Genomic DNA, 26,589 nt, shown 5'->3' with positions numbered 1-26,589 from the left:
CTTGTTGTTTTTGTTTTGTCTAGGAAATCTTCTTATGAGAATTTTATTCTTGTGTTTTAGGAAGAATAACTAGAGTTTGGAATAACCATTATTGTGATTACACATAGCTATGTGCAACGTTTTCATCTTTATTGTTTTTAGGTTTATTTGTTTAAATTCTAAAATTGTTTGGAAGATGATTTTTGCAGTATTAGTCTTTATGGTTTTATATATTGCAATGTGTTATGGGATATGTGTGTTTGCGTCCGTGAACTATGATTGTCCCATACTTTGTCAAAAGTTAAGTCTTTCACATGTCGATATGCAAGTATTGACAAAAGAATGAATGAACTTTTGACATTACAAATTTTTTTAAGCCTATTGTATATCATTATGCAAATATTGATGGAAGATAGGATGAACTTTTGTTTACGAGGATTATGTCTATTGTATGTCATTCTGCAAATAGTGATGGAAAATAGAATGAATCCTTGTCTATTCCTCAGTATTGATCATCCTTGATACTTATTTTTATGTATATATTGTGCGGCTCCATAAATTCTCTTATGCTGAGCATTTCCGATTTAATTAATCATGGGTTTTCTTGTGGTTAATTTAATTGAGTATTTTGGATTCAAATTCATATTCGTATGTGATTTGTTATGTCCAAAGAAATCCTTCCTTTCTTGTGAAAGTAAGGTCGCTCTTCTTGTTCTTTCGGGAATGACATTTTATGGGGGGGAGTTCTTAATTGAACTTGTGCTTAATTGACAAATCTTTGTGGGGAGTGCGGCTGTGGAATATTATAGGGGTTATCTTGTATCTTTATAAACTCCTTGATAAGTGCATTTAGCTTCGGCTATATGATGGAATCTAAAAAGTTGATATGTGCTTTCTTTTGGTCATGAAATGTCTTTATGGAATTTTCATTAGGATCCCACTAGTTTTCGTACCTTTGCCAATTTTATTGACAAAAAGGGGGAGAATTAATGTGTAGCTCACACTACAAATACATATGATTTTCGGATCATTATGTAAGGAGGAGTGGTTTCCATGTGAGATAGAGTATTGACTAAGGGGGAGTGATACGTATCACCATAGTATTGTTGTCGAGGTTGTGATACAATTGAACTTTTATATTGTGTAATAATACTATGACACTGTGTAACAATGACTGAGAACTATTGTTTTTTCATTGTTATCTCTACGGATTTTTATCGATGATGCTAAACTTACAACCTTTTGAATCATTGGAGTACTTGGAAGTGACAAGATTTCGAGTAATGTTGAAGAACCAAGGAGATCATGCATGTGGAAGAGAAGCTACAAAAGTTTATTTATTTATTTTGTATTCCATATGTATTGATACTTTTGTCATTAAAATTGACAAAGGGGGAGATTGTTAGAGCACTGCTCGGTCGAACTCGCAAGCGTTGCTATCTCAAGCTTGTTGTCAAGTTTAGTTGCCAAAACTATAAGTCTTGATTTCTAGTCTACTCATAGCTAAGTCTCGGACTAGGATAGAAAATGTAGTTGAGCTCTAGACTCCATGGCGATCATCATACAAAGACGAAGAACTACTCAAGGAACTGGTGGAACTTCATCGACTAAAAGGTATGTGGAGACTTGAACTTATCTATCACTCAAAATTCTATCTACTCTATCTCCTATCTTGAGAAAAAAGTCGTATTTCTATATAGACTATGATTATACACATTTGCTATTTCGAGCCGAGTTTATCTCGCCTATCTATTTCTCGAAATATGTGTTGGTAAGCTTTCGCTTTGGCCAAGTTCATCTTTACTAGTGACGAAAGTCATATTAGTTTCATTTACTTGAAAATCGCTTTGACGAAAAATAGCTTGTGAACAACAACTATATAATGTCCTCTAAGAATGTTTAAATGATTGAAATGAGAGTTTAGAATATAACCTTGAAAGGATATAAACATTGTGTGATAACTCATACGTGTGTAAGTCCTTATTCCTTGAACCAAAGTATGTGTACTTTGCTGCTCAGGAAAATCGGAACTGATGTCTGCGTACCAGTACGCGTACTGTCGGAAGTTCACATCCCGTGAATTTCTGATGGAGTTTGTGAACTGAAAACAAACTTATTCCGGGTACTTAAGTCCGCGTACCAGTATGCGTACTTAAGTGGGTTAGTTTCTAAAAACAATTATTCGTGAACTTAAACTTATATAAACTAAGGAATGCATACTTGCAAACCGTGGCTATAAAGTTCATGAATTGATTCGAGTGAATCAAATCGTTTTTGCTTCGATTGTGTCTTATATACTTCTATGAGATCTAAGCAATTGAAAAACTCTCTAACTAGTTCTCTTGAGTCATTTGAACTAGTTATGATTAAGATGAGTATGGTTAATATGAAAGTGCTCATATGGCTAACCATTTGGTTAACTACTGTTGAACCAACTAAGTGTACATGTTTGGGTACGGTTACACAAAACTAAATAAACGTGCATTTCATTTGTGTGTAACAAAATAAGTTTGATCTAACGGTTAAAAGATATTAGTTTGAATTCAATCAGGTTTTCATCTAACGGTGAATATTGAATGCTCTGTTACCAAGGTAACTTAGATTGCAAACCCTGATTTGAAAGACTATATAAAGGAGAACTATAGCAACTGGGAAACCTAATCCCCACACCTTCTGTGTGATGCTAGTTTTATTAGATAGAGTCGATTCTCCTTTAACCTTAGGTTTCTATCGAGACCCTGTAGGTTAACGACTTGAAGACTTCATTGAGATTATGAAGCCAGACCCAACTATTTTCTCTGTATTGCGTGATCTGATCTTGTTGTTTCTATCGTATTAAGTACAATCGTAAGATTGGCTTGAGATTGATTTCTCCGATAGGCGAGATATAAAAGAAGTCACAAAAATCTTCGTTTCATCGTTTGTGATTCCGCAATATCTTCTTTCGCTAGTCGATTAAGATTATTGTGAGGTAATTGATAATTCTAGGTTGTTCTTCGAGAATATAAGTCCTGTATATCAATTGGTTCTTGTTCACCTTGATTTATCAAAAGACGGAACAAAAACTTGTAGGTATTTCTGTGGGAGACAGATTTATCTATTACCGTAGAATTTTCTGTGTGATACAGATTTGTTTATTAAAGTCTTCGACTTTGGGTCGTAGCAACTCTTAGTTGTGGGTGAGATCAGCTAAGGGAATCAAGTGCGTAGTATTATGCTGGGATCAGAGATGTAAGGAGCGCAACTGTACCTTGGATCAGTGTGAGATTGATTGGGGTTCAACTACAGTCCAGACCGAAGTTAGTTTGTAGTAGGCTAGTGTCTGTAGCGGCTTAATACAGTGTGTGTGTTCAATCTGGACTAGGTCCCGTGGTTTTTCTGCATTTGCAGTTTCCTCGTTAACAAAACTTATGGTATCTGTGTTATTTCTTTTCCGCATTATATTTGGTTATATAATTGAAATATCATAGGTTGTGCGTTGAATCAATCAATTGGAAAATCCAACCTTTGGTTGTTTATTGAAATTGATTGATCCTTGAACATTGGTCTTTGGTACCGTTCAAGTGATTTCTCTTGTATTCAATCAGACTCGTAGATTTCTATTTGCTTGAGTAAGTATTGAATCGAGAAAGTGAGATATAATTCTTTGATATACTTTTATTAAGATTGAGTCTGACTGTCTAGTTTATTCACTTAAAAGTATATTGGAGTTTGTCCATACAGATTGTTAAGCGAAATATTGGGTGTGTTTGTTAGACCCCCGCTTTTTTATTAATGACGAACTCACCAGAACGATGTCACTAAAGGAAAAAAGAAATTCATACTCTTAGGGATGACCTGCAGAGGTTATGTGGAAGTTCTAAAAAAATTCCAGCAATGCTATTCGGTCATAAGTCCTTTGGGAACACTAATGGTTTAGTTTTTAAAAGCAAAACTGCAAGTACAAACAACTCTCTTGTTCCAACTAATCATAGAACAATGAATGTTGAATATTGTAATAAACATGAGGCAATTCAACAGAATAAAAAATCTTTATTGATTTGTTCGTTTTGTGGAAATGCAAATCATGTTCAAAGCACGTGTTGGAGATTCAAGAGGAACAACAAAAGAATTGCCAAACTCCAAGAGAACATGCGAATGATGAATCTGGCTTTAGATAATCAACAAGGTTTTCCTAAAAAAACCTGTAATTCCAAATTCATACGAGGTAAAAAATCTGTTTATACAACAAACCTTGACAAACCACTAAGTGTTAAAAGATGTGTGCATTTGGCTCACTCCGTCACTGTCTAAAACCAGGGAGTCCGCATCCTCATCTTTAACTTGAGAAAATGAGGTTTGCATCAAAGTGGTTCAAGTTTTCTATTTGTGTATTCTTTATTTTTATTAAGAAAATATTCTCCTAATAATTTAGATAATGGATAATAAACCATGTAATACTTGTTCAAATCTCTTCTAGGGTTTGAATGTCCATAAGTCTATTTATATTCATTTGTAATCAAGTCTTTCATCTCTTTTCTCCTTGAAAGATACAGTTTCATGGCTCCTGTAACTAGAGGTACCACAAAAAGGGATGCAGTCGAAGCAGTTAATGTGTATCTTTGTGAAGGAATCACTTCCTCAAGGATGAAGAAGGAGAGATCTACAAATGATGGAGAAGGTTCTTCCTCTAACTGCCTCTTGTCATTTTGATAATAACTTTAGAGGTATGGTGAAAGATTTCATCAACAAAAGAAATGATTTAAAATCTCAATCATTTTATCTTTAGAAAAGATAACTCATTATGAACAAATGTTGTCTCTAACAAAGAACTCCTTGCGCGAGCTAAAAAGAGAACTTAGTGAGTTGACTGATATTTCTGAAGATTTAGAGGAATTGAATGATCCATAATCAATGGGTTTTTCAATAATGAGAAGGAATTCCCGGTAGATGTTCTGAGAAAGCTCTACAATGTCTAGGGAAACTTCTTATGAGAATTTTATTCTTGTGTTTTTAAGAAGGTTAACTAGGGTTTGGAATAGCCATTATTGTGATTACACATAGCTATGTCCAACGATTTTCATCTTCAATGTTTTTAGATTTATTTATTTAAATTCTAAAGTTTGTTTGGAAGATGATTTTGCACTATTAATCTTTATGATTTCATATATTGCAACTTGTTATGGGATATGTGTGTTTGCGTCCGTGAACTATGAGTGTCCCATATGTGGTCAAAAGTTAAGTCTTTCATATGTCGATATGCATGTATTGATAAAAGATTGAATGAACTCTTGACAAACAAAAGATAAGTCTTTTATGTCAGTATGCAAATATTGATGAAAGAAAGGATAAGCTTTTGTTTACAAAGATTAAGTCTATTATGTCATTGAGCAAATGGTGATAAAGAATAGAATGAATCTTTGCTTATTCCGCAGTATTGATCTTCCATGATCCATGTTTTTATGTAATACTGTGAGGCTCCATAAGTTCTCTTATGTGAGCATTTCCGATTGAATTAATCATGGGTTCTCTCTTGTGGTTAATTTAATTGAGATTTTTGGATACAAACTCATATTCTTATGTGATTTGTTAATGTCCAAAGAAATCGTTATTTTCTTGTGAAATTAAGGTCTCTCTTGTTTTTCTCTCAGGAATGACATTTTAGGGGGGAGAGTTCTTAATCGAACTTGTGCTTAATTGCTAAATCTTTGTGGGGAGTACGGTTGTGGAATATTATAGGGGTTATCTTGCATCTTTATAAACTCCTTGGTGAATGCATTTAGTTTCGACTATATGATTGCATCTAAAAATTTGATATGTACTTTCTTTTGGTCATGAAATGTCTCCATGGAAATTTCATTAGGATCCCACTAGTGTTCGTACCTTTGCCAATTTTATTGACAAAAAGGGGGAGAATTAATGTGTAGTTCACACTAGAAATACATATGGTTTCCGGATCATTATGTAAGGGGGAGTGGTTTTCATGTGAGATGAATTATTGAGTAAGGGGGAGAGATACATATCACCATAGTGTTGTTGTCGAAGTTGTGATACAATTGAACTTTGTTGTTGTGTAATAATACTATGACACTATGTGACAATGATTGAGAGCTATTGTTTTCTCATTGTTATGGCTACGAATCTTCAACAACGATGATGCTACATTGAATATCTTTGGAATCATTGGAGTACTTGGAAGTGACGAAGATTTCGAGTAATGTTGAAGAACCAAGGAGATCAAACATATGGATGAGAAGCTGCAAAGTTTACTTATTTTGTATTCCATATGTATTGATAGTTTTGTCACTAAAATTGACAAAGGGGGAGATTGTTAGAGCACTGCTCGGTCGAACTCACAAGCATTGCTATCTCAAGCTTGTTTGTCAAGTTTAGTTGCCAAAACTATAAGTCTTGATTTCTAGTCTACTTATAGCTAAGTCTCGGACTAGGATAGAAAGTGTAGTTGAGATCTAGACTCCACGACGTTCATCATGCAAAGACGAAGAACTACTCAAGGAACTGGTGTAACTTCATCGACAAAAAGGTATGTGGAGACTTGAACTTATCTATCACTCAAAGTCTATCTACTCTATCTCCTATCTTAAGACAAAACTCATATTGCTATATACACTTCGATTATACACATTTGCTATTTTGATCCAAGTTTATCTCGCTTATCTAATTCTCGAAATATGTGTTGGTAAGCTTTCGCTTTGGCCAAGTTCATCTTTACTCGTAAAGAAAGTCATGTTGATTATTCCAATTGCTTGAAAATCGCTTTGATGAAAAATAGTTTGTGAATAACAACTATATAACATCCTCTAAGAATGTTTCAATGATTGAAATGAGAGTTTAGAATATATAACCATGTTTGGATATAAACATTGTATGTGTATTCATACTTGTGTAAGTCCAAAATCTTTGAACCAAAGTATGCGTACTTTGCTTGTTCAGAATGACCGGAGCTAAGTCCGGGTATTGTCGGAAGTTCACATCCCGTGAATTTCTGCTGGAGTTTGTGAACTGAAAACAAGCTCAGTCCGGGTACTTAAGTATGTGTACCAGTATGCGTACTTAAGTGGGTTATTTTCTAAAAACAGTTTAATTCGTGAACTAAGACATTTATAAATTAAGGAATGCAATCTTTGCAAACCGTGACTATAATGTTCATGAATCGATTCGAGTGAATCAAAACTGTTTTTGCTTCGATTGTGTCTTGTATACTTCTATGAGATCTAACCAATTGAACAACTCTCCAACTAGTTCTTTTGAGTCATTTGAACTAGTTATGGTGAAGATGAATAAAGTTGATATGAAAGTTCTCATATGGATAACCATTGGTTAACTACTGTTGCACCAACGACTTGTACACGTTTAGGTACGGTTACTCAAACCTAAATGAAGTTACATTTCATGTGTGTATAACAAGCTAAGTTCGATCTAACGGTTGAAAGATATTAGCTTGAATCTAATCAGGTTTTCATCTAACGGTGAATATTGAATGCTTTGTTACCAAGGTAACTTAGATTTTAAACCCTGATTTGGAGACTATATAAAGGAGAACTCTAGCAACTAGGAAACCTAATCCCCACACCTCCTGTGTGATACTAGTTGTGTAAGCTAGAGTCGATTCTTCTTTAACCTTAGGTTTCTATCGAGACCCTGTAGGTTAACGACTTAAAGACTTCATTGGGATTGTGAATATTGGTGTTAGAGCATTGCTCGGTCGAACTCGCATACGTTGCTATCTCAAGCATGTTTGTCAATCTTAGTGATCAAAACTATATGTCTTGATTTCTAGTTTACTTATGACTAAGTCTCGGTCTAGGATAGTTAAGTGTAGTTGAGCTCCAGACTCCATGGCGATCACCTTACGAAGACGAAGAACTACTAGAGGAACCAGTCGAACTTAATCCGACTAAAAAGGCATGTGGAGACTTGAACTTATCTATCACTTAAAAGTCTACTTTATCTCCTACTCTTGAGACAATAATCATATAAGTATGATAGTTTTCATACATACACATTTGCTATTTCGAGCCGAGTTTACTCGCCTATCTTTTTCTCGAAATATGTGTTGGTATTCTTTTGCCTTAACCACTTTCATCTTTACCCGTGAAGAAAGTCATGATGAAGTTTCAATCTTGAAAATAGCTTTGATGACGATAGTCGTGAATAACGATTGTTATAACATTATAGAAGAATGTTTCAATGATTGAAATGTAGAGTTGAGATTACCAACTATGGATATAAGCATATATAGTGTGTTCGCACATTAGTGTATAAATCCATGTGCCGGAAACCAAGTGTGTGCATATGTGCGCATACGGTATTGGTGAAGGAGACAGGTTGGTTACGCGTACCAGTGGAAGTTTTCAACCGAAAGTTTCTGCTGCGTTTGTAGTTTGCAAACTACTAAACCAGTCACCTTAAGTACGCGTACCCGCACGCGTATCCACGGAAGTTTTCGAACCGAAAATTTCTGCTGAGTTTGTAAACTCAAATCCGGTAGCTAAGGAACGCATACCCGTACACGTACCCAAGTTGGTTATTTCTCAAATCGGTAGTTCATGAACTTAAAACAATAAATTATAAGGAATGCAATCTTTGCAAACTGTGGGTATATTGTTCATGAATTGATTCAAGTGGATCAAACCTATTTTGTTTCAATTGTGTCTATGAATAAAGACCTAAGAAATTGAACAACTCTTCAACTAGTTCTTATGAGTCATTTGAACTAGTTATGAGAAAGATGAATACAGTTAATATGAAAGTACTCATATGGCTAACCATTGGTTAACTATTTGTGAACCAACTAAGTGTACACGTTTAGGTACGGTTACTCAAACCTAAATGAATACATTTCATTTGTGTGTGGCAAGCTAAGTTTCGATCTAACGGTTGAAATATATTAGCTTGGTTGAATCAGGTTTTTCATCTAACGGTGAATATTGAATGCTTTGTTACCAATGTAACTTGGATTGCAGACCCTGATTTGAAAACTATATAAAGGAGACATCTAGCAACTGGAAAAACTAATCCCCACACCTCATGTGTGATACTAGTTGGTTTTGCTAGAGTTGATTCTCCTTTAACCTTAAGTTTCTTCTCGAGACCCTGTAGGTTAACGACTGAAAGACTTCATTGGGATTGTGAAGCCAGACGAAACTACTTCTCTTGTAGTTGAGCGATCTAATCTTGCCATTTTCTATCGTACGAGTTCAATTGAATAATAGACTTGAGATTATATCTCCGATAGGGCAAGATAAAAAGAAATCACAAACATCTTTGTCTCATCGTTTGTGATTCCACAATATCTAGTTTCGCTACCATACAATTTAGATTATTGTGAGGTGATTGATAATACTAGGCTGTTCTTCGGGAATATAAGTCCGGGTTATCAATTAGTTCCTGTTCACCTTGATTTATCAAAAGACGTAAGAAAAACTCATAGGTTTATTTGTGGGAGACAGATTTATCTATTATCGTAGACTTTTCTGTGTGATACAGATTTGTTTATTAAAGTCTTCGACTTTGGGTCGTAGCAACTCTTAGTTGTGGATGAGATCAGTTAAGGGAATCAACTGCTTAGTATCCTGCTGGATCAGAGACGTAAGGAGCGCAACTGTACCTTGAATCAGTGTGAGATTGATTATGGTTCAACTACAGTCCAGACCGAAGTTAGTTTGTAGTAGGCTAGTGTCTGTAGCGGTTTAATACAGTATGGTGCTCAATCTGGACTAGGTCCCGGGGTTTTTCTGCATTTGCGGTTTCCTCGTTAACAAAACTTCTGGTGTCTGTGTTATTTCTAATCCGCATTATATTTTGTTATATAATTGAAATATCACAGGTTGTGCGTTGTATTGATCAATTTTGAAATCCAACATTTGGTTGTTGATTGGAAATTGATTGATCCTTGGATATTGGTCTTTAGTACCATCCAAGTTTATATCTCTAGTATTTGATAAAGACTCGCAGATTTCCATTTGCTTGAGTAAATATCAAATCGAGAGATTGAGATATTAACTCCTTGATATACTTTTTATTAAGATAGAGTCTGACTGTCTAGTTGATTCTCTTAAAAGTATATTAGAGTTAGTCCATACAGATTGCTAATCGAAATATTGGGTGAGGTTGTTGTACCCCTGCATTTTCAATTGGCTTGAGATTAATTTCTCCGATAGGCAAGATAGAATAGTAGTCACAAACATCTTCGTCTCATCGTTTGTGATTCCACAATATCTTGTTTCGCTAGTCAATTAAGATTATTGTGAGGTGATTGATATTTCTAGGTTGTTCTTTGGGAATATAAGTCCGGTATATCAATTGGTTCTTGTTCACCTTGATTTATTAAAAGACGGAATAAAACTCATAGGTATTTCTGTGGGAGATAGATTTATCTATTCCTGTAGACTTTTCTGTGTGATACAGATTTGTTTATTAAAGTCTTCGACTTTAGGTCGTAGCAACTCTTAGTTGTGGGTGAGATCAGCTAAGGGAATCAAGTGCGTAGTATCCTGCTGGGATCAGAGACGTAAGGAGCGCAACTGTACCTTGGATCAGTGTGAGATTGATTGGGGTTCAACTACAGTTCAGACCGAAGTTTGTTTGTAGTAGCTAGTGTCTGTAGCGGCTTAATACAGCGTGGTTTTCAAATCTGGACTAGGTCTCGGGGTTTTCTGCATCTGCGGTTTCCTCGTTAACAAAACTTCTGGTGTCTGTGTTATTTCTTGTCCGCATTATATTTTGTTATATAATTGAAATATCACAGGTTGTGCGTTGAATCGATCAATTGGTAAATCCAACCTTTGGTTGTTGCTTGAAATTGATTGATCCTTGAACATTGGTCTTTGGTACCGTTCATGTTATTTCTCTTGTATTCAATCAGGCTCGTAGATTTCTATTTGTTTGAGTAAGGATTGAATCGAGAAATTGAGATATAACTCGTTGATATACTTTTTATTAAGATTGAGTCTAACTGTCTAGTTGATTCTCTTAAAAATATATTGGAGTTAGTCCATACATATTGCTAAGCGAAATATTGGGTGAGGTTATTGTACCCCCACTTTTTCAAAAATGATCAATTTAATTGGCCATGCTAAACATAAGAGAACTTACGAAGCCGCACAGTATATACACAAAGATGTGGATCAGGGAAAGACCAATACTGTGGAATAATCAAAGATTCATTCTATTTTTCATCACTATTTGCACAATGATATATAATAGACAAAATTTCATCTTATCTTCCATCAATATTTGCATAATGACATAATAAGACAAAAATAGATTTAACTTTTGAACATATGTATGACAGTCAAGGTTCTCGGACGTAAACAACATATCCCATAAAAATTTGCAATATATAAAACCATAAAGATTAATACTGCAAAAATCATCTTCCAAATAACTTAGAATTTAAATAAATAAATCTAAAACATTGCAAGATGAAAAACGTTAGCAATAGCTATGTCTACTCACAATAATGTCTATTCCAAGCCCTAGTTATCCTTCTTAAAAACAAAAGAATAAATTCTCATAAGAAGTTTCCTAGACAAAAATTATTGTTCTTTGATAACTTCATACCTTTCAAAGAAACCATCATAGAAGGTGTCGCTGATTTCCTTTATTTTCTTGGCCGTGGAAACCCCATGATCATGAGTTAGAACACTAACTTTATGATCAACAACACGAGAAAGTTGTCTAGCCTTAACGCAGTCCACGATGAGTTTCTTTTGATTCTGTATCAAGATCTATTGATTAGCAAGGATTCTGGCCTGACCATCTAAAAGATGATTTATTTGCAGTTGAAGATTTGCAAACTCGACCTTTGAATCATTCTGAAAACGAGTTAAATCCTTGACAAATTCATCAATCCAGGAGTTTTGCTCTTTCCTTGCAAGCATCTTATTCAGAACCAGTTCTTGAAACGAATCACGTCCTTGAGTGTCCTCCTCCATGTCAAGACAAACTCTTGAGATTTTGAAGAGTTCTCCATATAAGTTTTTTGTTAGGGATGAAATAACATAATATATATATATATATATATAGATATATATATATGTGTGTGTGTGTGTGTTAGTACACATGAGATGGAAACTCTTGTTATGGAAACCCTATAAACTCATATGAAGGGGACACGACGTTCGTGGACCGGTCACAGAAGAGGAAAGTATTTTTTAAAAAAAAACACCTAGAGAAAACACAATACTTGTTAACATGGCTCAATAATTTAGAAAATTTCTCTTCAAACTAGAGCACGAGATACGATCAACATGATCGAATAAAATTAACATAAAGACGCATAAAAACATATAACTATTCTTGAGACTCCCACATCATCATCCTTGCAACTCTCAAGATAGATACAAGGACGAAATTACCTGGAATTAGGTAAAGAAGTGAGAAGTATTCTCACTGTGGATTATGGGAGATGAGTTGTACAAATATTTTGTGCGTTTGTATCGAGTATTTCCCTTTTTCCATTGATTATAACTTATCCCAGAGGAATTAGTGATAACCCTTTTAAAAGTCCATCGGAGGGATTTTCCTGAGGACTAAGTCTGGGACCTCTAGAGATCTGTTCCAGAGAAGAAGAGTTGAAGGACTTCCATCTTCTCGACTTAGACTTGCCAGACTTGTTCTTATAAGCACAAAGAATGTCTTCGTTCGTGGCACAACAGTTTATATCATTAAGATGAACTTGGTACCTGTGACGATTTCTAGAAGAGAGATCATTCTTATAAGAATTATGTTTTTCTGTAGGAAAGAAATTCACTGTAGATGTCGTCATACGATTTACTCCATTTACAGTATAAAGAAGCAAATAATGAAGATTTGAGATTTGTTTCTTTCTAGCAAAACAGTGAAGAGCATAATGATTCTTTTTCCCACATAAAGAACAACATCGTGGATTAGAAACATGATTGCCTTGATTCATAACGTTTTTCGACACATGCGAATTTCGCAAGTGATTCACAGTGGGTAATTCCTTGAAGGGATTTTTTTTCACGCTGGGTAAAGCCTTGTGAGTATCAGAAGAAGGTGCAGAGAATGACTTACTCATCAAAACAGAGTTTTCCTTTTTCAAGGTATTACATTGTTCTTGGGCATATTGAAGAGATGCAACAAGTTTCTCTTTTTCAACATGATGATTGTTTATTTCTGATGAATAACCCTTGATTAAACGTTCTTCTCTAATTGAATTCTTCCTAACAGTATCTTCAAGCATACTAATTTTTTCACGTTGTAGAGTAGTTTCTTGAACCAATTTTTCGATATTGATAGAGAGAGATTCAATAAAGCAATAGAGTTCACGTTCTCTTTCAAGAGATTTCTCGAATTCATCAATGAGCTGATCATTCTTTTCTTCAAGAGTCTTGATTTTGGAATATTAAAAGTCAATGATATCAGCAAAAAAAATTTAACGATCTGGTGAGTTCATTTTCTGATTCTGACATGATGTCAAATTTTTTGTCTTTCCTTCGGGATTCAGAAGAATCTGCTAAGGAGTTATCCTTTGAGAAAAAACCAAGATTTTTGACATGATCAGAAACTTTGGAAGACATTTTTATGTATGTAACTTGTGAGATACTTCGTAGGTCCACAGAAATCAGATTGCTACAAACACAGACTTATGAGGTCTCAAACGCGTTTTCCTGATACCAATTGAAAAAATGTGGGTCTAACAACCACACCAAATATTTCGTTCGGCAATCTGAATAGACAAACTCCAATATACTTTCAAGAGAATCAACTAGATAGTCAGACTCAATCTAAAGAAAAGTATATCAAATAGTTTTATATCTCTATCTCTCAATTCAATCTGCAATCAGCAAATAGGAATTTGCTAGCCCGATTGAATATAAGAGAAATAACTTGAATGGTACCAAAGACCAATGTTCAAGGATCAATCAATTTCAATCAACAACCAAAGGTTGGATTTACCAATTGATCGATTCAACGCACAACCTGTGATATTTCTATTATATAACAAAATATAATGCGGAAAAGAAATAACACAGACACCAGAATTTTGTTAACGAGGAAAACCGCAAATGCAGAAAAACTCTGGGACCTAATCCAGCTTTGAACACCACACTGTATTAAGCCGCTACAAACACTAGCCTACTACCAATGAACTTCAGACTGGAATGTAGTTGAGCCCTAATCAATCTCACACTGATCAAGCTACAATTGCGCTCCTTACATCTCTGAACCCCAGCAGGATTCTATGCACTTGATTCCCTTAGATGGTCTCACCCACAACCAAGAGTTGCTACGACCAAAAGTCGAAGACATGATAAACAAATCTGTCTCACACAAAAAAGTCTATTGGAATAGATAAATCTGTCTTCCACAGAAAAACCTACAAGTTTTGTTCCATCTTTTGATAAATCAAGGTGCACAAGAACCAATTGATAAACCAGACTTATATTCCCGAAGAACAACCTAGTATTATCAATCACCTCACAATAATATTAATCGTATGGTGGCGAAACAAGATATTATGGAATCACAAACGATGAGACGAAGATGTTTGTGACTACTTTTAATTTTACCTATCGGAGATAAATCTCAAGCAAATCTTAGAAAATAGTTGGGTTTGGCTTCACAATCCCAATGAAGTCGTTAACCTACAGGGTTTCGTGAAAAAACTAAGGTTAAAGGAGAATCGACTCTAGTCGCAACTAGTATCACACATGAGGTGTGGGGATTAGGTTTCCCAGTTGCTAGAGTTCTCCCTTATATAGTTTTCAAATAAGGGTTTGCAATCTAAGTTACCTTGGTAACAAAGCATTCAATATTCACCGTTAGATGAAAACCTGATTAGACTCAAGCTAATATCTTTCAACTGTTAGATCGAACTTAGCTTGTTATACACAAATGAAATGTACCCTCATTTAGGTTTGAGTAACCGTACCTAAATGTGTACACCGTGTTGGCTCAACAGTACTTAACCGAGGTTAGCTATATGAACACTCTCATATCAACCTTATTCATCTTAACCATAACTAGTTCAAATGACTCAAATGAAACTAGTTAAAGAGTTGTTGAATTGCTATATTCTCATAGAAGTATACAAGAACACAATTGAAGCAAAATCGGTTTGATTCACTCGAATCAATTCATGAACATTATAGCCACGGTTTGCAAAGAATGCATTCCTTAATATATAAATGTATTAGTTCATGAACAAACCGATTTTAGAACTTTAACCACTCAAGTATGCATATGGGTACGCATACCTAAGTAGCCGGTCTGCGTTTGGGTTCGCCAGTATGCGAATCCGCATACCTTAGTACACTTCCAAAACCCAGCAAGAATTCCCTGACCTATACCTTACGCAAGTATGCGTACTGGTATGTGTACTTGGTACCCGGAATTCCACAACTACAAGTACGCATACAAGTATGCATACTATAGTTCCGGTCATGGATCACATACATGCAAGAACGCATACTATGTTCATAATCCAATAGTTCTAAACTCTATTTCAATCATTGAAACTTTTTTAGAGGATGACAATAGCCGTTTTCACACACTATTAGTATCAAAGCAATTTTCAAGTTATTGAAATAATCATAACAAAACATTCCAAGTTTACACCAAATGATTGTATCACACAAACCATGTAAGATGTTACTCGGCAATTTTCACATGATTATCTTTTGACTTTTGTCAAGAATATAAGATGAACTTGGTTGAAGCGAAAGCTTACCAACACATATTTCGAGAAATATGTAAGCGAGTTAAACTCAGCTCGAAATCTCAAATGTGCATAGTCGAATACTATATAGTAATACAACTTTTATCTCAATATAGGAGATAAAGTAGAAATAGACTTTTCAAGTGATAGATGAGTTTTAGTCTCCATATACCTTTTGTTGATGAAGTTCCACAAGATCTCCTTAATAGTTATTCGTCTTCAATTGATGAACGCCGTGAAGTCTAATGCTCAACTACACAATCTATCCTAGTCCGAGATATCACTATAAGTAGACTAGAAATCAAGACTTATAGTTTTGATCACTAACATTGTCAAACAAGCTTGAGATAGCAACGCTTGCGAGTTCGACCGAGCGATGCTCTAACAGATTTTGATCCAGTTTGGTGATAGTGATGTCCATTGTATGTAGATAGTAACCGTGATAGTCCTTTGTTGTTGATTTCTTGGAAGTATCGGTTTATTTGCCATTATTGGTGTTGTATGTGTCTGTGCCCATTGGTATTCTTCAAACATTACATGTATGACCTGGTAAATTTTCCTTGGTGAATTTTGTTGCTCTTGTACACTTTTGCATTCCTTGCCAGCCATATGTGCCAAATCGTAAATCCTATTAGTCCTCGAGTTGATTCCGAGTGGTTTTCTAGTACATCTTGGAGATTTGTTAGGGTAATATGTCGGTATTGCTGTTGATGATGAGTTTGATGTTGAAGATGATGTTGAAGTTGCGGTTGATGCAAAATGTGATTCCCTCATAGCCGCGTTTGTTGTTCAGTGCTAGGGCTTCTCGCCAGGTGCGACTTTATAAGTTGCCAGATTATTTTTGAGTAATCACAATCGAAAAATAGGTGATGTTCTGACTCCGGGTGGATGTTACATAGTGGACATGTGTTGGCAGTGGTGATATTTAGCCCGTGTAGTCTTTTGAAGGTTGGTAGGCCGTTGTGTGCGACTTTCCACAAGAAAAGTCTGATCTTTGGTGGACATCTTACCTTCTAGATTGCTTTGATGTTCACAGGTTGATGAGAATGGTTTTGGTTTGTTTGGGTGGGAGGTTAAATGGAGATGAGATGGTTGTAGCCAGATTTTGAGGAGTAGTTTCCATTTTTTGTGAAGGGCCAAATGGTTTTGTTGGGTACTGGGGTATTTGGTAGGTGGATATTAATGATTTGGTGAGCCATATCTGTTGAGACGAAGTGGTGGATTATGTTATGGTTCCAAGTGTTTGATGTTTGGTCAATCAGGTGGGACACTATGGTGGTGGGTGGTAGAATATGGCTCACTGGATGTGGTTGATTTGGAGGTGTATGAGGAATCCAATATTGACCAATCGTTGTGTTTTGGCCGTCACCTATCTGTGAGAAAACTATATCTATAAGAAAGAAGATAGGTTAGCTAAACATTTCCAAAAATAACGGGCCGATGAGGAAGGGTGTGGGATTGCGAAGAATCATTTTCATTCTACCATAGTGCGTTCTGACTCCACGAATTTCTGAGGGTCCACAGGAGAGTCATTAAGTTGCGTATGGTTTAGCTAGCCTACACACCATAGGAGTTGCCCTTGAAAAACTTTGTTGTTGTTTGAGTTGTGGATGGGGTGCGAAAAACCAAAAGCTGGTTTTGCCTGAAAAACAAAGGAGGCTTCGAACACTGATTGTTTCGATTCTCCAACTAGCTGATTTTTAAAAGATTTTGTCCTTGAAACTTTCTCAAGTAGCCAAAATCTTCATCATCTCTTAAGATACCACTAATTGCTAATGTTATCTATAACCAGGAAGTTGCAGAGATTAACTCAGCTTCAAGGAAACCCATTTCTCCATCCACATGTACTACCAATAGCAGAAACCCAGCAGCAAATACAGCAGCTTCGGTGTTATATGGATGGCAGTGGTGGTGATGTTGGTCCCTATTCTTCATCATCAGCACCTTCAACTGCAAAGAGAAGGACTAAGAAAAATCCAGTGGTATCGATGAAAAATAAGAATTTAAAAGGTGATAAATCAGAATGGTGGGTTATTGATGGTGAAATGCATGAAATTGGTGAACATATTCCTCCTAGAGAACGTTTTGTTATACCTAGAGATAATCTTCCTAATAAGCGTCGTAAACAAATGCGCGAACAGTTCATGCGTCGTACTCGTCTCGTTCTTAAGGAACAGGTACTCTCTCCCCTTTTCACTTCTAGGGTTATACTCTCTTACTACGTGGTGATGCCTTATTGAGCTCCATCAATGGAAATTACGGTTCTTAATAGAATGGGTTTTTATTTAGGATGATGAATCATGTACAATAGGTATTCGACATTTTGCCTAACTGAAGAATGTGGGCAGTTGGAAACTATCATCTTATAGATAAGGTGCCTGATTATGGCAGAACCAGTAATATTTGTAAATCCAAATTCAATACACTCCTATAAGAGCTGATGACATTTGTTAAATTTCTGGGGGACTAATGTTGCTATTGTTTTATAATGTGGAAAAAGGAACACGAACCTTTTTGCAAAAGGTATATGGAACTATATCAGGAGCTAAGAGAGAACTGGGAAAGGTTGTACTGGGATGAAGGCTATTCCAAGAAACTTGCCAAAGATCACGCGGATTATGAATCTGGTGACGAGGATGATCAGGACTTTTCGCCCTACAGGTTTGCTTCTGTAACCTAATTTTGAATTTTAATAATCCCTCTAGATACCTATTCTGCATTTTTGTATCACGATTTATCAAGTTCTAGTTAGCGGGTCATACCCATTGTTGCTTCTTCTTTTTCCGCCTTGCACTTTAAGAGGCATGTGTGCATTTGAGATTTGACTGTATACCCTCTCACTGGGAAACGGTCATTTATCTTCATACGCTCGTGAAAAACATGTGGGCATGATGAGTTATTTTGTGTAACCAGATAAGTGTAATGTAAACCTCTTTTTTCTTCTGTTCCAGGAGACAACGGTCCAACTACCAAATTAAGGTACCAATGTCATGTCCTTAACTCTTGCTTTACTTTTTCATTTCAATGCTAATAACATGATCGTAGTATGATACTATATCTTGACAAAAGAGTAACCGGTCCCCTGTTCGAGAAGCTTGGACATAGGTGGGCAATATCAGTTTTAGTTTGTGTAGGAAACACTACCACAGAGCTGAGCAATCCAAGTAGTTACCACCCATCTATCATGCAGTTGCGTGAACTTTTATCTGCTCTAACAAATTAGGTGTATCACATAGCAGGTAACTTGCCTCCTTAGTCTTTGTCTTGTACACAAATACCCGGCAGTAGTCAGAGGTTAGAGGAAGGTTAGGTTACTGGTCGGTTGGTACTTCTGTCAGTATCGTATTGTGAGCTCATAATCAAAAGCAAGTGTAACATTTGCAGAAACGCAGACTTGTTTTGATCCTATTTTGTGCTGTGGCTTTTGCTAAATCTCAGAATCAAATTTCTGTTTAGGTTGCAGAAGCCTATTCAATTTAACTTCGGGGAGTATTGATAGGCTGAAGGTGCTATATTTGATTTGTTCACCACTCGTTTGAAGTGGCATGGATGTTCCACGCTGTTGGTTCCATGTCATCCATCAAGTTTTCCCCTGTCATTGCTTCAGAAAAGTATCCATAGATGAGATTTAACTAGAAGCAAGTTCCTGAAAACTTTTGTCGACACTTGAAAATGTTACTAATATGAAAGCTTTGCATGCCGTCATGCTGTATTTCCATCATGGATCTCCAGCATTGTGGTGCATTAAGAGAACGTGCATCATACTGCAAGTCTTTGTACTGCAGTAGGATTCGGTTTCTCATTTAAGGTGTATAATTTGTAATGCAGGACCAAGGTTTGGGAGCTGGTAGACAAGGTGACAATACTTTACAAAAGGCTGGGCGAATCCGAGATAAGTTTGATTATGATAGGGAGAGAAGAATGAGGGACAAAGGTTGATCATTTTCCAGATATCCTGTCTCTTCTAGCAATTGAGTTTACTGTTTTTCTTGCTTATATTTTTTCTTTTCTTAATTTGAAAACATTTAGCTCAAGTTCTGTTATCGTAGCGGGCCAAACATTTGAAGACCAGGTTTCCTGGTTGGGTCTCTGCACTGAATCACTGATTCAGCATGTGACAATAGGTTGCAAATTCAAGATTCTGCTGCTATGATACATACAGAACACAAATTTGTTCATATTTTGGAGTTCTTTATCGGCCAAAATTTACAACTTTATTAGGCGTGTCTGCTAGTAAGGACACTTCATGGGAATGCAACTGGTTGTTTATTCTTTTATTTCAACTTTTGACGCCTTCTGTTTCCATGTATTTGCAGCATTTGCTCCTATGAATGGTGGAAGTGGTTCCGACTTCCGTGATTCAGCTGCATCCAGGGATAGACCATTTGATGCTCAGAGATACTTCCCAGAGTCGGAGAGAGGTTAAACTGAGGACTTCAAATTTCTGCATTTCGTGATGTCAGCTGTTGTCCCACACTCTCACTGCAACGCTGCCATTCGTGAATCCTCATAGAACACCATCCAAGAATTCCAGACAACAAGTAACCACGTCTCCCTTAAGTGCCCTACTTTCTTTACTTGATGATTTTGATATGTTACAAATATCCCCACACTGGCCAAGCTGTATAACACTATTTATAAAATTGTGCCGCTGGCCGTGTGTTGTTAAGGGATCTCAAGTTCAAGTCTCTCAACAATGGTGTTTGAAATCCTCAGCTGACTCATGTGGTGGCAAACTATCAAACAGCAAGTCTACTTAACTCAGGCTTGGCAAACAATAATGTTTTTCTGATCGGCTTGGCAAACAATAATGTTATCGATTCGTATAGTGACAGTGGGTTTAATTGAGACCCTGTTAGAGTTGGATGACCGACCGGACAGACAAAGGCAAATTCTCCTAAACCACACAGTCTCACCCACTTTTACCCACATTTTGAATAAGCAATGTGCTGCAGTGGTCCACATTATACAGCCAAACACAGGTAGCTTCTAGTAGTACATAAGCCCCCTTGTGGGCTTGGCTCTAAGCAGTAAAAGGTCTATAAAGAGAGATAGATTAGGGATATATAGAGTGATAATTGGGAACCATAGTACTGATGTTCCATTGACAGATTAGAAAAGGTCGGAAGTAAACGGTGTAAATGCTGAAAACATGACATTTCATTTCATAGAAAGTAAAGAAAGGAGGGGGTCCCCATTTTCAGTGGATATACGCTTTGAATCTTGGTGGTGGGTTTCTTCCTTGTCTTCCCAAACACAATCATAATGGTGGTTTTCACTTTGGTTGTACAACAATGAAGAAGAACTGGTAGGGCCAATTAGCAGTTGAGCTTTGCATGCTTTTGTGCACTCTTAATTTACCTTTTCATGCCTTTTTCAATAACAACTGTTATCACCAATAATACCAAACAAACATTGAATTCATAGTCAGACCAATTGCAGCCAATGAGATTCACTGGTATCCATGTACAATTTGGGTTAAGAATTTGTACTGAAGAGAGTATCTCACTTTCATTGGAGATAGAATTGTGTATAAGTTCACCAGTATCCGTCCAAAGCTCTCTCTGGTTTTGTACTTGGGCACCCTCGCTTTATTCTTACACTTAAGCTTACACCAGTTCTTCAAATGCAATTAAGATAACCAACCACTCAACAAAAGAAGAAAAAACTTTACTTGTTCTTTACATTTCTATCTGCTCATGAAACATGGCCCAACATTAATGAGCTTTAGAATATTCATCAATTTTATTAAAGTAAAGTGGCCCTTATCCAAATTCCCTTTTTCTTTCTTCTTTTACATTGGTAGGAAAAGTAAAGAAAGAAGAAGATGACTAGGAATTAACAACCTGAACCCTGATGAAGATTTCCATGAGCTATAAAAAGTTTTGCTTTAAGCTCATGGTAAATATCAAATTAGCTGCCCTCTAAACCCTTGTGGTGAGTAACAAAGTTGAGTGAAATAGGGACTAAGTTATGGGTCCCCTTGAATCATTATAAAACCCCTAAAACAATGCAAAGTCACAAACCCATGTGTTCTTTTTGCTAATTTTTTGGCCTGTTTTTTTGGATGTTTGTGTTTACAAAAAGGAAAGAGATCCCAATGGCCAAGTATGAGCTGATATGCTAGTAGTATCAATCAGCTTTTCAAACTCTTTTTAATCTTTAATTCAAGTTCCCTACTTCTTTGAATATCAAAGATTCATAAGAAGATGAAACATAAGTTAAATTATAGAACTAATTCAACCCCAAAAAGATAGACATAAAGTTATGGGTCTGTAATACGGATTTGTGTTTAATTTTGGATTTAGACACAGAGAAGAGTAATTAAGTAGCTCAAAGATGTGTTTCTGAACCTTTGAGTTACACTAGAATAATGGGAATCTCTTTGGATTACCCACTAATTTGCGGCTTGTTTTGATACGATCTCTGACAGAGCTGCAATATAGAGATAACACGGGTTTGTGTTGCCCATAATTTGCTTAGCCATCTTGTACGGCCAGTTTACAGAGTAAGATATGCTCCATTCTTTAGTTTAAATGTTAAAACTAGTTACAATATTATCAAAGGTGTAAAACTACCAAGATTTTTAATGAAATGTCCCGTTTTTAATTCGCAAGTACCAAGATACTACTAGTAAAACACAGTGGCTCAATGGAGCTAAGTTGCAGTTGCGATTACACATCTGCATGCTAATTACATCCTGCCAAGTGTTAGTTTCGTGGTTCAGATTTTATTGGCACTAGCGATTACCTTTATTTTTTTGGTTAAGCAAATTGCATTAAAGGGGAAAGCAGCTGTTTAAGAGATACAGTAGTAGTACAAAAGAGACTAGTGATTTTTGATGATACTGTATCTTTAACCTAATAAAATACTATTATTATGTCTAGATTTATTTGTTTTTAAAGAACAAAAGAGTCAATCTAATGTTAATCACTTTCCACCAAATTGACTTCTTCAAAATCAATCTAATGTTAGTCTTCTTGCACACCAACCGCAGCATGCATACACATTCAACTGCCCGAGACCCCGAAATCAATCAAAGGGGATCATAGCCCCTTTAACGCCCTAATATTAGGCCAAATTTATAATCAAGCTTCTGAGTTTGAGCTGTAAAAGTTGCAAGCAACTAAGCAAGGGAATGCAGATGTCTTGCCTAGAACTAGTAATAATGATCAAAACCCAGAAAAATTGAGTGATAGGTAACTCTTTTCATTCATTCATTGACACTCCACGCGAGAAACTTAACAATTAAAGATAGATACTTAATTTAACCCCTCTAAGGATGTTGGATTAACAGTACAAAATAAGTAAGTCATTAAGAACAACCTCTTGAAATTAACTTAACTTAATTAGAGACTAATCTATTAAATTAAGTAACCACCTATATATTTCTATAAGTATATTAAACCTAAAATTAAGCTTTTTCTTTCTTCTTCTTCAGTTTCAAGCAGCACAAGTGGGTACTAATCATGAGAAGAATCCAAGCATTTTGTTCTACAATAAGAAATTAAAAAAATAAATGATTTCATGTTAGAATAAAATAAAAATTATGAACTTTTATCAATCAGAATTAGGACCTACATACTAATTAAGATGAATCAAATTGCTTACTCTTTTAGGTTTGTAGAGAAGTTCAGGTGGGATTTTGTAAAGATCTTCATCAACAGCTTTGGGAATTCTTTGTGGATGAGGGATGTAACGTTGCTGATGGTGATATTGTTCAACTTCATCATCATCATCATCATCATGTGAATACGATGAATGATGCTGCTGCTGCTGGTGATGTTTTGCCGGTTCAGTCACGTCACATACCCTACCATGCTTCTTTTGTTCCTTGATACTAATATTGTTGTTGTTGCTGTAACGTTTCTCCCTTGGTACTCCTCCCTTTGTCTACAAAATTTCATTTCAATAATGTCATAGAATTAGTACTGTACTAATTTAATTCATAATATATATACAGTTAAATTCTACAATGATGATCATTCGTAAAAAAAAAATTATTGTACTTAAACACATGTATATATAGATCAATAAATCCAAAAGATATGTCCCATTTATAGATAATCATACAATAAGTCTGAGAAATTAAGGATCTCAAGTATATACACTCTGTTTTTAATTTTAATTTTGGAGACAGTGAGAGAAAGAGAATCTAACAATTTTAGAGAAGTTTTGAAGGAAAAAGTAAACAAAAAGAGTAAAATTAAAAGAAACCCATGCATAAATCAGTAGAAAAATCATTGATTTGATCATTTTTGTGGTTTTTGGACGATGTAAAACAGAACAGAAGAAACCCCATTTTTGTAATTCAGCTTGAAGGAAGAAAACAAACTCAAAAAGGAAATTGTATATTGTTTACCTTTCTGCGAGAAACAACAGTAATGGAAGGTGGTTTGATAAGATCATGCTGATAACTATGAGGAGGATTAGAGTAAAGAAAATCATCAGCAACAGCACCGTACAAATCCCTTTCACCACAGCTGTATCTAACTAATCCAGCTTGTCTTGCTGATTCAAAATACTGTGTAATCGGCAACCCATCTGAGAAATCCCAGTTCCCAAATGCAGGTATTTGATTCCTCTTGAAATCCTACAAAGAACAATCAACAACTCATCAGCAACAACAATCAAGAACAAAAATCTAAAGGATTGCATTATTAGGTTGTAAATGAACACTTACATCCATTGCTCTGAAGACGGTGAAAGAAGAAAAGAAATGGGTTCTGTTTTCTCTAGAGTTGTTAACTTCAGCAAGTACTATTGCTTGCTTTGGAAGTGCAGTAGTAGTATATAGAAGAGAAGAAAAGTGATGGGATTTTTTCTTTTCTTCTTGGTTTCCTGTTACTAGTATATATATTTTGTGGAAGCAGTAGAATCAGAAGAAGTTATATAAAGTTGTGGGATGAAAAAGAGCATAAATTCTCACTCCTTTCGCTCTGGATTTGTTTTGTTTAAATAAGCATCCCGTAATCTAGTGTGAAATGTTTGTCCTCTCCGACTTGATGAGAGTCGGTCTCTGTCTACTCTAGAGAAGAGAAGAGATGCTTTTAATTTAAAACATCACTTTATTTGTTTCTTGTCGTCTCAAGTCTGACTCTGTACCGAGTAAAAAAAAAAAGTCGTCTCAAGTCTGGGATTTCTACTCGCGTATCTCGAGGTGGCTTCACCTTTCATCTTGCCTAGAGATGTGCGGGAAGACAGGAGAGTAAGGCGTATGAAAAGGAAAGAAAGGGATGGGAATTTGCTATTCTCCTCTTGTTTGCTTTTTTCTACTCTAAACTTTTGTCCTTGTTGAGTGTTTGATGGGGCTGCACAAAACCGAACCAGAATAGAAAATCGAAACCGAAATCGAAGATTTTAAACCGAACCGAACGGAAACCATATTGCTATGGCTTATTAATGGTTGTCAGTTTCAGATAACCGTAAGTATTGGTTTTGGTTTAGGTTTTACCTCAAAACCGAACCAAAAACCAATTGGTTAACCGATTAATAATGACCATAATAGAATGAATCTTTTCACACTGATGAATTGTAGTTAATGAATGGTTAGGACTCTTAGGAGGATTATTCGAGTTAAATCCTTTTGCTGTCATTTTAGTTGCTCGTCATTTATGTCTCTGATATGTTGCCAGCAAATTTTTCTGCCGCTTGTAGTGTTGGGTGTACTGTTTGTGTAAACTATAAAGCACTGGTACATTATTGTTTATAATAACCAAAAACCGTATGGTTTTTAACAAAACCGAGTAGAAACCGAAACCAATGAAATCAAATAGGCTATATGGTTTCATTGGTTTTCATTATTGGAAAACCGAGAACTTTGATTTCGGTTTAGGTTTTACCAAAAACATATAAAAATCGAACCATGTGCAGCCCTCCTGTTGGCTGAGCTGCTGAAACTTGACAACAGAGTTTAATTCATGCACAAAGTGATCTGATGTAGTTTGACCTAAATAACGGTGCGGTGGCATTGAGCTTTGTGCATGAATTAAAGTCCTTAATTTGTTTCAGTTCTTCTTCCCTCCTAAGTCCTACCTTACTTGTCACGGTTCACACCTTTTTTTCTCCATTTGTTTAAGTTGTCAACGTAACACGTTTCATCATGTTTGACCCGTTTAGGTTGTTTTTTCTTTTAACTTTTGCCTAAATTTGTCTATGTAGTAGATGGTAGATCTAAACGGTATTGTTAATTGCTCAAGTAGGGTTATCAAGGATACCAATGCAATCACACCATCAACTCATGATCCAAAACTTCCATTATGAATTGATTGATTCTTAATATTGTTGGTTGGATTTGTTTGTCATTAATGGTTTGCAGTAAAATTTTTTTTTTTTTGAATGGTAAAAACGGATCCAATATGTGTTTGCAAGATCCTAAGCTTTGTACAGCCTACAATGTTGTATAGCAAGTGTTTATTTTAATGCGTATGCGTTTCTCAAAAAGAGCAATTTCTGGTCCGAGTTTTTGTTTAGTCAGATCTTTCAATGTAAGCTAGCTGGCTAGCTCATTTGATTTATCTTATGTTTTCTGTTGAGGACTTGAATGCATTTAGTTCCTTCCTAAACACACAATCCATAGATTAAAAAATAAAATAAAAGATGAAATGATAACAGGATAATTAGGGCACTTTAGAGTAATAACTACTCCTAAAACTTCTGTAATAGTATGGAGTACTAAATAGATTTGATTATCTAATTTGTAACTCAAAATGGGGACCTTCGGTCTTATTTCATTTTCTTTTTTTTATACGATATATATTAACCTTACACTTCAAAAAAAAAATTTTATCTAATTTGTACGTAGTACATCACAAATCGGATCTGGTTATGGTAGTATGATGAAGGCACTAAATATTCATATTGTTAAGTTCTTACAAGAGGAAACTTTTCAAATTATCCTCTTTACATTCAATATTTAAATT

The 26,589-nt window shown here is 35.6% G+C and overlaps 2 protein-coding genes across 2 annotated transcripts; one reads left to right on the top strand and one right to left on the bottom strand.

Moving 5' to 3' along the window:
- Window positions 1-17,108: 17,108 nt before the first annotated feature.
- Window positions 17,109-20,501, top strand: LOC113358199. The gene is made up of 5 exons (XM_026601731.1): window positions 17,109-17,844; window positions 18,168-18,328; window positions 18,619-18,646; window positions 19,496-19,601; window positions 19,984-20,501. The coding sequence occupies exons 1-5, from the start codon at window positions 17,443-17,445 to the stop codon at window positions 20,091-20,093; spliced, it is 807 nt and encodes a 268-aa protein (XP_026457516.1). The 5' UTR covers window positions 17,109-17,442; the 3' UTR covers window positions 20,094-20,501.
- Window positions 20,502-22,855: 2,354 nt separating this feature from the next.
- Window positions 22,856-24,687, bottom strand: LOC113358198. Its single transcript, XM_026601730.1, has 4 exons — window positions 24,351-24,687; window positions 24,030-24,260; window positions 23,279-23,560; window positions 22,856-23,161 (listed from the first exon to the last, which is right to left on the bottom strand). Exons 1-4 carry the CDS (start codon window positions 24,354-24,356, stop codon window positions 23,135-23,137), a joined length of 546 nt encoding a protein of 181 aa, XP_026457515.1. The 5' UTR covers window positions 24,357-24,687; the 3' UTR covers window positions 22,856-23,134.
- Window positions 24,688-26,589: the final 1,902 nt, after the last annotated feature.

The sequence above is a fragment of the Papaver somniferum genome, chromosome 3, assembly GCF_003573695.1.
Source record: "Papaver somniferum cultivar HN1 chromosome 3, ASM357369v1, whole genome shotgun sequence".
Classification (NCBI taxonomy): domain Eukaryota; kingdom Viridiplantae; phylum Streptophyta; class Magnoliopsida; order Ranunculales; family Papaveraceae; genus Papaver; species Papaver somniferum.
The sequence above is the reverse complement of the archived record's forward strand: the minus strand, read 5'-3'. Positions and strand labels throughout refer to the sequence as shown.